This window comes from Pan troglodytes, chromosome 6, assembly GCF_028858775.2.
Source record: "Pan troglodytes isolate AG18354 chromosome 6, NHGRI_mPanTro3-v2.0_pri, whole genome shotgun sequence".
Classification (NCBI taxonomy): domain Eukaryota; kingdom Metazoa; phylum Chordata; class Mammalia; order Primates; family Hominidae; genus Pan; species Pan troglodytes.
Genome location: NC_072404.2, coordinates 44,597,072 through 44,610,670, shown reverse-complemented (window position 1 = coordinate 44,610,670; position 13,599 = coordinate 44,597,072). Strand labels below are relative to the sequence as shown.

Here is a 13,599-nt window from a genome sequence, read left to right as displayed (position 1 = left end):
GCGCCTACTTCCTCGACCAAGGACATACATCATTTGTGCAGTGTATAACTAACAATTATCAGTGCTTCTTGCTGATGTTGAGCTGTGACATTTAATGGTTGTGGTGATTGATTTTCCACTTATAAGAATGTCTTTTTTGTTTTTAAGTCGATGGAAATCTTTTCTAATGTTGGTTTGCAATGATAAAATCCTAATGCACAGTGTATTTAAGCTACTTTTCTAAAATAACAGTTTGAGAGAGTGCATTAAGAATCATTATAGATCTTTACATATTCCTTACTGAGTAAAGCAGATTTCCTAATCTAATTTTGTATTTTTTATGTGCCCTAAATTCAGTGGGCCATTAAGATGGGTAAATTAAAAACAGTATACCCAGTGTAAAAGAGATATACCCATTTAATCTGTTAACAAAAAGCAACATGAAGTCTCTTGACATACAAGAATGCATTTTATATATCTAAGCCTAATGTTGCCCAAAGAGTCTTTTGAAACAGTAATTGGAACACTAGTGCTTTTCAAAAAGCACTGTCAAATTTTACAGTACTTTCAGAAATTCTGAGATTGTCATGATTATCAGAGAAAGATGAAGGAGGAGTTGGTTTGTGCAGAAATGGAGAAGAATTATCCACACCGCTGAAACATTTTTTGTGTTCATGTATTTGTAAAGAAAGATAATCTTCATTTTGTTTTCTTAAAGGTGAGAAATTCCTTTTTGGGCTGTAATCAATTTAACCGAACTAATTTGTTGAAAGATAGTACTCATTTTTATTAAAAATTGGAAATGAATTTTTACTAAATACTTCATCTAGGAATTTTCAGAGCTTTAAATGTTGAAGAATTGTTATTTAATGCACCAAAGTGGAATATGTTAGCTACTCCATCTGGTGGATAAGATGAACCTCAGATTATCTCATGGTACCCTTCTTGTCAAACACCTTTGGTTTCCTATTTTGGTAAAATTTATAGCTGCCTATTTTAGTGTGGAACCATGATATATTTTTGGAAATAATTTTCCCGTATTTTTATTAACATTGATAGAATTGAAAATAAATCTTTTAGTACACATAATTACATGTAAGCTACCCCCTTACCATGGGTTAGTCAGTATTGTGAAAATTGAGAAGCTAGTATAGAATGATCTGGTAAAGTGGTTGGTGATGATAAAAATATAAAGACATTACACAAACACATTCCAGATATCTAAATCTAATGCATCTTTAAATAGGTTTTGTGGGTATTTTTTCCTTTCTTCAGTGTGTTAAGGTTCCTAGATAAATAATTATTTATTAGGTTATTTCAAGGATAACCTTTGATATTTGCATTCAGTTTTCAAGTCATAATTCCAGCAGTTGTTTAAAATTTACACCGTTTATTCAGCTGGTGCTCATTTTCAATCTTTTTTTGTCATGACTTTTCTGCAGTTCTACATTTTGAGACACACATATCGTATGTGTGCGTGTGTGTGTGTGTGTGTGTGTGTCTGTGTGTGTGTGTTCAGTTTCAGTTTACTGGCATATGTTTCTAGAAAACTTTTAGGATAAGTACATACAAGGTTTATTTTGGGATTTCTTGCATATGTTGCTTTCATATGTAAACTATAGTATAAAATTCTGGGTTGGAATATTTTCTCTCAAAATTTTGGAGATGTTGCTCCCTTTTTTCTGACATTTATTTGTGTAGACATGTCTGAAACCAGCCTACTTTTGTTCTTTTCTAAAACCTTTACAATTTTTTTTTTGGTCCTGCCTTGGAACTTGGACTAATAATAATAATTACGACAAGAACAACAACAGTAATAAATGGTCTGTGTAATTCAGTTTGCTAAGTTATGTCTAGTTCTGGTCTCTTTTCATTAATTTTTTCTGGAGCACTGTCAGTCCTTTTGATCCATACACTGAAGTATTGTTTTCATTTCAGAAAAGTTTAGTTCGGTTATAATTTTGATGGTTGCCTCAGTTGCATTTGTTTTCATTTCTTCAAAGAAATTCAGTAATATAAAGCTGAAGGCAATATCGCTTAGAGGCTAGGAGCATAGCTCTGTATTCCAGCTGCCTGGGCTGGCATTCCCACTTGGTGTGTGAAGTTGGGCATGTTGCTGGGCCTGGCAGTGCCTCCCTCTCCTCATCTTGGCAGTGGGAGGCCCCTGAGGAGTGTTGTGAGGTGCAGGGGATATGGTAAGCTGTCAGTTATGTATTAATTGTTTTTATTGCTAACCATTCATTTTTAATCCATTGCAGTCTGGCCTCTTCCTGTCTCCCATTCTTGTACCTGAACTTTTCAAGGCAAGAGGGTGAATGATTAAGCACTATTTACCCTTCTCCTCCTTTTGGCAATACATAGGTTGTATAGAAAATTGTTCATTCATATTGTGTGACGTCTCACACATATACTTTGCTTTCTCATTTTTAGCCTTTTATTTCTGTGTAGTCAGGGAGAGTTCCTCTACTTGTTTATTCCCTTCGCTGATTCACTTTTCTTCCAAAGTCAGTTTTGTGTCTTACTGCTTCCTGGAGTAGATTTTTATTGCATTTTGTATTTTTAATTTGTCTGAAATCTTTCCCAATTCTGTTTTCATATCAGCCTGATATATATTTAATTTTTTAAAAATTAGAACTTTTTGGCCAGTGCAGTGGCTCACGCCTGTAATCCCAGCACTTTGGGAGGCCGAAGCGGGCAGATCACGGGGTCAGGAAATCGAGAGCATCCTGACTAACACGGTGAAACCCCATCTCTACTAAAAATACAAAAAATTAGCCGGGTGTGGCAGCGGGCGCCTGTAGTCCCAGCTACTTGGGAGGCTGAGGCAGGAGAATGGTGTGAATCCGGGAGGCAGAGCTTGCAGTGAGCCGAGATCACGCCACTGCACTCCAGCCTGGGTGACAGAGTGAGACTCCATCTCAAAAAAAGAAAATAAAAATATAAATAAATAAATAAACAAAAATTACTACTTTTTATATGCCATAGAGTGTCAGATGGGTGTTGTCTAGTGGTTAGCAGTGGAATTATCCTGTCACTTCTTAGCTGTGTGATGTCTGCTAAGTTATTTATACCTCTCTCTACCTCAGCCCATTTCCTCCCCTGTAAAATGGGGATAATAACAGTACCTACTTAATTATTAGGAGGATTAAATGAGTTAATATATGTAAATTACTTGGAATAGAACCTAGAACAGAAAAATCACTTAGTAATTGTGAGCTATTATTATAATCATTGTCGTCATCTTCCTGTTTTTCTGCTCCAGGTTCTTAGAGGTCTGATCTTCTTGTTGTGGTTGCCAAACAGTTTTCTAGTTTTTTCTTTGGTTTCTGGTTAATATTAAGATATTTCTTAAAGCATGGTTTTTCTCCCTTTGAATCTTTGGAATGTTCTGCAGGACTTTTTTAATAGACCTTGGCTATGTTTTTGTTTGATTTGTTTATCCATTCCAGAACAGGCAGATCTCTTCCTCAACCTGGGTTAGCAAACAGATTCAATGTCTAACTTGCCCTTGTTACTGTTTTGGGTATTTTAGAATCCCCTTAGTTCAGCAACAAGGACCCTAAAATGAGCTCAGTTTCCCGTAACTAAATGAAGGCAGCTCCCTGGGGGGAGCTAGAGGCTTTTGTCATCACTCTCTGGTCTCTGATAGTCAACCTGGGTGGAGAGTATGAAAACCAGCAATCTTGACTGCCAGAGTCCCTTTAGCTACCACTGGAGGTATAATGACAGTTCACATGTCCACCTTATTCTGATTTTTAATGTGTTGTTTGGAAGCAGAAGTTTGAGAGAGGCTGTTACAAGGGAAGTCTAACTGGGAAGGTCATATAGTACTCTGGCCACCTCCGTCCTCATTTCTCTGCATCAGGGCTGTTGCCCAGTGTTCTGGTTGGCAAATACATAGAGTTTCATGCTAAAGTGGAGAATGATTACATCCCTTACTGTTTCATGAGGGTAGGTTTCCTCTATTTCGGGTAACAAAACATGTACCACATACTTCTAAGGTACTCACATGGCTCTCTGGTTTGTAGCTAATGAGAATTCCCCCAGGACTTTGCGGGAGCTTGGTTCTATGGCTCATTGTTAGGAATTTTCTCTTTTTCTTCATTAGGTATTTTTTTTAGCAGGTTCAGGGTAGTTGTTAGGGCTACTACAGGAGATACCATTTTCAAAAGGGTCCTCTCTCGTAACCTTTAATTATGTGATTCTTATCTCAGATGAGCTCTTCCCAAAAGCCGAGGGATTCCCTTTACAGATAAGTGTGATTTTCACGGACAAAATGGGAAAATAAATAAAGAGGGAGAGAGAGGGGAAATAAATGAGAATTGTTTTGGATTTTATTAGCTTTAGTAGTATAACGTGTGAGCAGCTAGTTTGGCATGTCATAGTAGTGAAATGAACCAAAACATTGAAGATTTTACAAATCACCCTTGTGCTGATACTGACAAAGCTTATGAGATTTGTCTCGTGAAGTTATATGTTTTTTATATTGAAATAGAATATAAGAACAGTTGAGGAAAATGTTGCTCAGTTAAACATAGTAATAGAAACTGACCCGAGAGTTCTATTCTTGATTTGCCACCTTCAGCAGTTACTCCTCCAGCCCCTACTGTGGGTATGACAGTGACATTTTTGCTTCTGGCGAATTCTTAAGGATAGTGATGTGTATCGGTGCCTGTTTACTATGAACTTGTTTGATTTTGTTCTCTTTTTTGTTTATTCCTCTTTATCACTATACTCTTATGCCTTCAATATGCATTTTTAATTTTTAAAGGGACATTTATCCTCAGCAATTCCTAATTTAATTTTTAGCATTACATCCACAGTCCCAGTATTTATCCACACATTTACTGATCTGTCAGTCTTTTTCTACAGGCTTATGCATCATTTGTTTACATCTCATATACTTTTCTGCATAATAGAAATCACTTTTTTTCTAAAATTTCTTTATTCCATCTATAAGGCAGAAGGAAGTTTATCCATTTGAATGAATAATCAGCTTCATTTAATTTCAATTTCTGTCATAGAGTGCCCTTAATTCAAAGTCTGATATTCATGTTCTTTTCAGTTTGGCACATATTTAAGGCTTTTGAATGTTTTTTTGTTGTTGTTCCATTCTACTCTTCTTACACTTTAGGTAAAAAGATATCTTTCTTTTTTGCAAATTTCAGTTTATCCTATATAAAGATAGCATGTAGAAGAATAGGATTTAGAAAATCCGGGTTCTGGTTCTAACTCTTCTGCTTGTGATTTTTATGACCTTAGGCAAGTCATTTTTCTATAGAATCATCAGTTCAACAGACATAATGGTATTTGCTCTTAGACCTAGCAGTTTTGCTATGAGGACCAAATGAGGAACAGCAAAACATTGCCAATTGTGCAGACTTCAAAAATATCATTTCGCCTCACCAGAAAGTTTGAGTTTGTTTGTTCAGGGTGGGATTTGGCCATTAGTTTCCAGGAATTTTAACTGTACAGGTGTGTTTGAGAACCACTAAGGTAAAGCATGTTGACACATTTAGGGATGTGAGTTAGTAGCAGTAGTATGAGATTTAGCACAAGACCATGCAGTACATGACCTTATTGTACTGAAAAGAAATAGATTAAGTTAGGAGAAGTTCAGCTTGCTAGTTGAGCAGGTATTCATACTGAGGTAGCTTCATCAAGGTGGCCATTCGTTGATTCACTCCATTAAGATTCCCATGATTCAGGAACCTCTTTCTTTTCACCTGATTTTCTTAGATTTGTTGGGGTCCATCAAGTTAAACTTCCCCAGGTAAAGTGAAACCCTGAATGCAGTGCTTTCCTTTTCTGCTTTTTAGCCATTATTTTATAAGATGTTTGTTATATTATCCTATGCCTATATATTTCCATAAAAGTAATGACTTTATACCCTCTGAACAATGAGAAGCAGGTGATGGGGGGGACATATGTGTATTTGCCATGTGAAGAATACATTTCAAGGCCAGCCTCAGGAAAAATGAAATTCCTTCTGTTTTACATTATATTATCTCCTGTTTGTAGAACCCAAATAACAAACTTGGCACAAGTATATGAAAACAGTAGTTACAAAATGAGTGGATGGTCCCCAAAACTTTAACTTTTAATGCATGAATCTATTTCCCAAAATTATAACATAAGTGAATTTCCTGCTTGGGGCTTGAAAGAATGAACCACTCAGAACTTACCAAGATTAAAATAAGAAGAAATTGAAAGTTTAAGTAGTCCTATATTTATTTTTCAAATAGAATTTATAATTGGAAACCTTTTCACAAAGAAACTATCTTAGTCCATTTGTGTTGCCATAACAAAATACCTTAGACTGGGTAGTTTATAAATAACAGAAATTTATTTCTCACAGTTCTGAAGGCTGGGAAGTCTAATTTCAAGGTGCCAGCATTTGGCATCTGGTGAGGGCTGCTCTCCTTGCTTCCAAGATGGCGCCTTGTTATTGTAACTTCACATGGCAGAAGGGATGAATTATGTGTCCCTGTGTGGCAGAAGGCAGAAGAGCAAAAGGGCTAGCTAGTTACCTCAAGCTATAGCTAGTTACCCCAAGCTTTCTTATAAGGGCACCAATCTCACCTATGAGGGCTCCACCTTCATAATTTAATCACTCACTAAAGGCCCTACTTCTTAATACCATCACCTTGGAGGTTAGGTTTCAACACAGTGAATTTGGGGAGAACACATACATTCAGACCATAGCAAAGCCATGAGACCTAGATGGCTTCACCAGTGAATTCCTACAAAAGTTAAAGAAGAATAATACCACTATACAAGAGACTAGAAAGACAGTGAACACATTCCAATGTTGGGAAATAGTTCTCATTGGCTCTAGTACTATTTGTTAGCTCCAAGCATTTGAGATCTCATGGAATTCTCATGCTGAGAGTATAAATAACCATCACATTGGAGGTTAGGTTTCAACGTAATGAATTTGGGGGAACACAAACATTCAAACTTTCTCATGGTGAGAGCATAATTAATTTGAAACCACTTTGTGAAATGGTTTGCCTATTAAATGTGAACATGCACATAACCTATGACTCAGCAATTCCATTCCAAGTTATACACCCTTCATAAATATGTATATAAGTCCACCAAAAGATTTGCAAAGCATGTTCTTAGCAGCAGTATTCATGATAGCCCCAATCTGGAAACAACCTAAGTGGTCATCAATGGAAGATGGATATGTGAATTGTGATATATTCATACATGAAATAATACCCAGCAGTGGCAAAGAACCAACCTCTACTTTATGCAACAGTGTGGCTAAATCTCACAAAGAAAATGTTAAATAATGAATGAAATAAATCAGTGAAATAGAATATGATTCCTTACTTACAAAATTCTAACACCAGCACAACTTATCCATGCCACTAGCTTTGAGGGTAGTGATTAGTTGGAGGGTGTTATTTACTGGAAAGGGAAACAAAGGAGCTTATTGGCTTCTATTTCTTGATCAGAGTGATGGTTACAGGGATATGTTCGTGTCATAAAAATTCATCAAACTATAAATTTATGATTTGTATTTTTTATAGCATGTGTTTTATATTTCAGTTTTGTTTTTGTTTTGTTGTTGTTAAGTAAAGCACTCAGAAAATATACTAAGTATGAATAAAGTAGCCTGGAACAACTTTAAGGGAGACACTGATAAGCAGGAACTTAAATCTTTCATTTCTGTATTCTCAGTAGATTTAGCATAAGTTGTGAGTGAAGTGTGGTTCACCTAATCTCTTACCACACTGATCTACATGGTTGGTTTATTTTATATATATGAGAGACACTAAAAAAAAATCTCCCCTTTCCTTTAAGGGATGAAAAAATAGTTCCTTTAGGGACAGCTTATGGAAGTTTATAAAAGAATAGTAATAACTTGTTCAAATCTGTTTCATTGTTTTAATGGCATGCATTTAATACAATTTGTGGTGATTGAAGGGAACTCTATCCATGGAATGCTTATGAAAGCTTAATTGCAGCAAAGTACCCTCAACCTGATGGGATTTTCTTTTTTCTTTTTTCTTTTTCTTTTTCTTTTTTTTTTTTTTTTTTTGAGACGGAGTCTCACTCTGTCACCGATGCTGGAGTGCAGTGGCGCAATCTCGGCTCTCTGCAACCTCTGCCTCCCAGGTTCAAGCAATTCTCCTGTCATCCTCCTGAGTAGCTGGGACTACAGATGCACGCCACCATGCCTGGCTAATTTTCATATTTTTAGTAGAGATGGGGTTTCACCATATTGGTCAGGGTGGTCTTGAACTCCTGACCTTAGGTGATCCACCCACCTCGGCCTCTGCCTCTCAAAGTGCTGGGATTACAGGCGTGAGCCACCGTACCTGGCTGATGGGATTGTTTTCATTAGATATTTAATAGAGGTCATGGGGCCTTAAAATTATTAAATATTCTACTTTTCTTATTGATAGTATGTGTTCATACTGACTCAGCAGCCTTCTCTATTGCTGTCATGGTGAGCTGATACAATCCATTTTCTTTGTAGGTGCAGGTATTTGGACTGTATTCTGGAGAAGAATTTCACGAGACTTTTGACTGTCCCATTAAGGTAAGTATTCAGCAAGTTTTACTTTTTCTAAGGGTTTTCTCAAGTAAGGCAATATGGATTACAGTAATTTGAACATTACCACTTCTGTATTAATTTTGTCAGTAAGTGTCTGTTCAACACTTCAGATGTACTGGATACTATTTAGATGCTGTGAAAGAAGACAGAATGTGTATTTTGTGACTGTGATCTCAGTCTGTCTTCAGGGGTATTTTATTATAGTGAGTGAGATCACTCACACTCACACACACACACACACAAGCACACGCACACACACACACGATCTGTGATAAAAGACTCAAAGAGGTAGGAATAATATTAAGCGTTCCAAAGCTGAAAGGAATCACTTTTAGCTGTTCTTGTCAGTGATGGCTTCATTGGTGGAGTGATGTTTAACTTGGCTTTAATAAATGGAGAAGGACTGATGAGAGAAGCTGGCTTTCCATGTGGAAGAACAACATAATAGAAATGGAGAGGCTAGAAAGTTCACCTTGTGTTCAGGAAATGGCAAATTGTCCAATTTATTTGGTACATAAAAGACTGATTTCACAAGAGAATGTGGAGGAAGATTGGGCTGGCTTTACATTCAGGCTGAAGAATTTGGACTCCATTTGGTAGATAACTAGAAATTACTGAATATTTAAGAACAAAGTAAATAAACTGAGCTAAGCTTTAAGAAAATTAATATGGTGACTGTATACAGTATTGATTGAAGGACAGATAAGAGTCAAGAGGACTAGTTTTAGATAAAAATTATGGTAGTTGAGGTGTCTATTATAGTTGTTGAAGGAAGAGGTCATTTATTTTTTTCACCTGTTTATTCAAACATTTATTGACCAGCAGGTAAAGGAGAGATAGGGTCTGATGTATGTTTTAAAAAGTTGAATTTGCCAGAGTGGAGGGTGATTTAAACAGGAGAGTGACTGGGGACAAAAGACAATTTAGAAGTCTAGTATAATACTCTAGGCAGGGCATTACAGGATCTCAATGAAAAGAATGATAGTGAGTGTTCAAGATGGAAAGGATGAAATTTATTTGGACAGCCTGTGCTAAATAGACTTAGCGAGCCTTAGTGATGGCTTGGATGAGGGTGATGAAAGACGGAAGAGCTCGGGGTCAGTTCAGGTTCTCGCTTTGGGGATGGGGTGTGGGATGCCATCAGTTGCAGTAGGGTATGTTTGAGTAAGGACATGGCTAGTTTGGTCCTGAGTTTAGATAAGTGTAGTACATCAGGTGGGGATGTTACGGAGGTTTTAGAAACATGAATATGGGCCTCAGGATGGAGATTGGCCCTTAAACACAAACGTGATAACCATGGTTGAATAAGGTGAAGCTATTTTTAAAGATATTATCCAATTTAGAGCTGTAGAGTGAGAAGAGAAGACTGATGGTGAAATTCTGGAACACTCTAACTTGAATACTCGGCTGTGGAAGAAAAAACAGCAAAGGAGTCTAAGAAGAAGCAGTTGGAGGGACCGTAAGGAATCCCGAAGAGTGGTGTCAGAGAAGCCAGGGGAGAGAGGGTTTCTACAAGGAGGAAGTGGTCAGCAGTGTCGAATGCAGTGTGGAGATTAAATAGGGGGAAGGACTGAAACAAGGGCATTCTATGTGGTGATTTTGAAGTTACTGGTGATCTTGCTGAGGACTCTTTTTAGAGCAGGAGGGTCACTATACATGAAGGAATAAATTGGAGATGAGGAAGTAGAAACAATCAGCAGAGACTCTTCTTTAAAGAAATTTGGTAATAAAGAAGAGAGATCATCTGGTAGAGAGAGGGGCCGTGTCCTGGGAAGGTTTTTGCCTACCATGTTTTGGTTCATGGCAAAAACCAGTAAAGAGGAAAAGATTAAAAATAAAAGAGAATGCTTCTTGGAGCAGCACTAAGCAATGAGATCAACAGCTTAGGTAGGGAAGATAATCTTGGAAGAGTCCTAGACCCTCTGCCTGTGAAACAGGCATGAAGGAAGTGGACTGAGCCTAGCTATTGCAAGTTAGACAGTGAAGGAGGAGCACTTGTGGGCAATGACCCTGTTGGCTTTATTTTCTTACATCTGAAGGGAAGAAAAGGGTAACATAATGTGTTTGAGGAGCAGTGGAGATGTTTGGAATCAGTCACTGATCTACAGTTATGCATTACGAGAGAGCTAGGGGGAGAGTTTAAGAATGTGAAACAATAGAATGTGTGAATTCTTCAGTACTGGTATTGAGGATGGATTAGGAAAGTGTTGAAGGGAAGAAGGGCTAACCTGGGAGGTAGGAGTGTTTCGAGCAATGAAGGATCATATGCTAATCCTTAAAAATGACATTGTAGGAAGAGGAATCTATTCCATTGTAGGAGGGAAATGTGTCAATTAATACAAGTATAAAATATGTTTAATTGAAGGTATATAGAAGTATAATTGTGTGAGATTTTGTGTGTGTGTTTACCTAAAAAAAATTCTCTATGTTAAATTAGAAAAACACAAAATTAGTTAAGTTGGTGATTTCATGGGTGGTTTGGGGATAAAGAGAGAAGGAGGTGGAGTCTATGCAAGCTTACAGCCACAACAGATGAGCTCCAAAGATGGAGGTGCACTGAGTGGAGCCGCGAGGGCTTTTGTTTTCATCCCCTCCCCAAGATGTTAATGATGTTATGTAATCATAAAGCCCTTGCAAATGAAGGAAACAGTAACAAGGCTGGTGGAGCAACCTTAAGAGAAACCTGGGTAGCAAGGGGCTGGAGAAAGATTGGATGAGTGGGAAGCAGATGAGAATCAGGGGAACAGGTTGTATGTAAAAAGCTAAGTCCTGAACGGTTAGCTCTTTGGGCCTGTAGCTCTGTTCTCTCTCCATTGATGGGGTCTTGGTGTAAGTGGGCTAAACGTCTGGGAGGCTGCGTTGCCACTTGGTGCCATCTATCACTGAGAGTCATCTTGGACAAGGAGTTAGTTGGCTTCTTTCTGTTTTTTTTGTTTTGTTTTGTTTTCTGTAAATTGTATCCAGTTAGAAACAGTTGTGACATCTTGCTGCCTTGACCAACCTCCCTTGACCTCCCTTGCTGCCTCTATACAGGGGACATCCACTTATAGGGGTCCTCAGCCAGAAACTAGAACTGACTTATCCTACTCTTTGAGCTTTGACCTGGCTTCAGAGAAGAAATCTTTTCACGTAAAAAGAAAACTCAGATGTCATCAGTTGTTGTAAAATATGATTTGAATATATTACTTCCTACCAAGGTTTCAGGATAATTTTTAGATCATACTGCTTGAACTGTGTCAGGGGTTTTCATTCTGTGCATTGGCCAAGACTCCTAAACCAGAGTTGGGTTCTGTTTCTCTTGTAGATTATTGCTGTGCACCCACATTTCGTGAGATCCAGTTGCAAGCAGTTTGTGACCGGAGGGAAGAAGGTAAGTGCTGTGTGTCTGTACCTTGATATGTAGCCTTGAGGGGTGTTGTGTGTTTACTCTGTAATTTATCCTTAATGTTTTAATGTCTGGCTATTCATTAGGAGAAATTCGAGAAAGACAAATGTAATGAAATCTGATGATCATCATCTCTTGGGGGAGTTGTGGCTTCAGTGTTTCTCACTACATTGCTTTTTTTGTTGAGACGGAGTCTCGCTCTGTCGCCCAGGATGGAGTGCAGTGGCGTGATCTTGGCTCACTGCAGCCTCCGCCTCCTGAGTTCAAGTGGTTCTCCTGCATCAGCCTCACGAGTAGCTGGGATTACGGATGCCCCCTATCATGCCTGGCTAATTTTTGTATTTTTAGTAGAGTTGGGGTTTTGCCATGTCTCTACTAAAGACATGGCCTGGCTGGTCTCGAACTCTTGACCTCAGGTGATCTGCTCTCCTCGGCCTCCCAAAGCCGTGGGATGACAGGCGTGAGCCACTGCGCCCAGCCTCTTGCTACATTTCTTTGAAGTAGATATAGGACAAGAAAATAAGAGAGCTGTTACATCTAGAGCTTTGAAACATTGCCCCTCCCACAAAAAAGAGGCAGCATTTAAAAATAACAAAAGCACACTTAAACTACTGATTTTTTTTTTTCCGATTTTTTTTTTCCTTGTAGAAAATCTCTTGCGGGCCTTGATAAACTTTTAGAGCAGTTATGGCTACTCTTCGCTGACATGTTCATGGCACATTTTATTATCTCAGTGCTATTTAAAAAATAAGAGATTGGACTGGGCATAATGGTGGCTCACTCCTATGATTCCAACACTTTGGGAGGCCAAGGTGGGAGGATCACTTGAGGCTGGGAGTTTGAAACCAGCCTGGGCAACGAGTGAGACCGACTCTACAAAAAAATGAAGAAATTAGCTGCGTGTGGTGGTATGCCTCTAGTCCTAGCTAATGAAGAGGCTGAGGTGGGAGGATCACTTGAACCTAGGAGTTTGAGGTTGCAGTGAGCTATAATTGTGCCATTGCACTCCAGCCTGGGTGAAAGAGCAAGACCCTGTCTCTTAAAAAATGTAAAGAGAGATAAGAGAGAACAACTTTCATATATTAACATTTTTCTGTTTATAGATGTAGTAAATTCTCAAATTAAAGAATCTGTCTGCTTATAGAATAAGTCAAATTAGTTTTTTTTCTGTTTTTATTACTTAGAGATATTTTAAAGACTATTTTTATACTAAATGCTATCACCATACTGGAACTCCGAATATTATTTACTATTCGGTTTGGAGCCAGTGAAAAGGAAGTAGTCTGTAGCTATTTCTGTAGTAGTATAGAGCTATGGAATGGCTGCTTTGAGGCCCAGCTACTGAATGCTTTTAAATGTTTTATGATACTTATCTGTCATTTTCCCTTGGTTCAATAGTTAATAGAATGATAGGGCGGGAAAACCTTCTGGTCATTACATGACTCGTTGTAATGAGTGGCAGGCTGGTAGATCCTGATTCCATTCCACAACATAAAGCCAAGATCACGCCAGTTCTGATTTCTGTTAGAGAGCCCCTTCTTCCCCCATCTCACAGCCCATTGTTATTCTTAGGCTGTAGTTGCATTCACCTTATGTTAAAATGTCCAGGGGACTAATTAGTGGGAATTACAGACCTAATCTCACATTCTCTAGCTTAGGTCTG

The 13,599-nt window shown here is 38.1% G+C and overlaps 1 protein-coding gene across 3 annotated transcripts in view; it reads left to right on the top strand.

Moving 5' to 3' along the window:
* VPS41 (VPS41 subunit of HOPS complex) overlaps positions 1 to 13,599 on the top strand; it is a 181,663-nt gene that overhangs the window by 79,449 nt on the left and 88,615 nt on the right. For all 3 annotated transcript variants that reach the window (XM_519057.8, XM_009452921.5, XM_063815336.1), the window contains 2 exons: positions 8,474 to 8,536; positions 11,856 to 11,921. In XM_519057.8, the coding sequence (XP_519057.3) occupies positions 8,474 to 8,536; positions 11,856 to 11,921 (129 nt within the window). The remainder of the gene's footprint in view (positions 1 to 8,473; positions 8,537 to 11,855; positions 11,922 to 13,599) is intronic.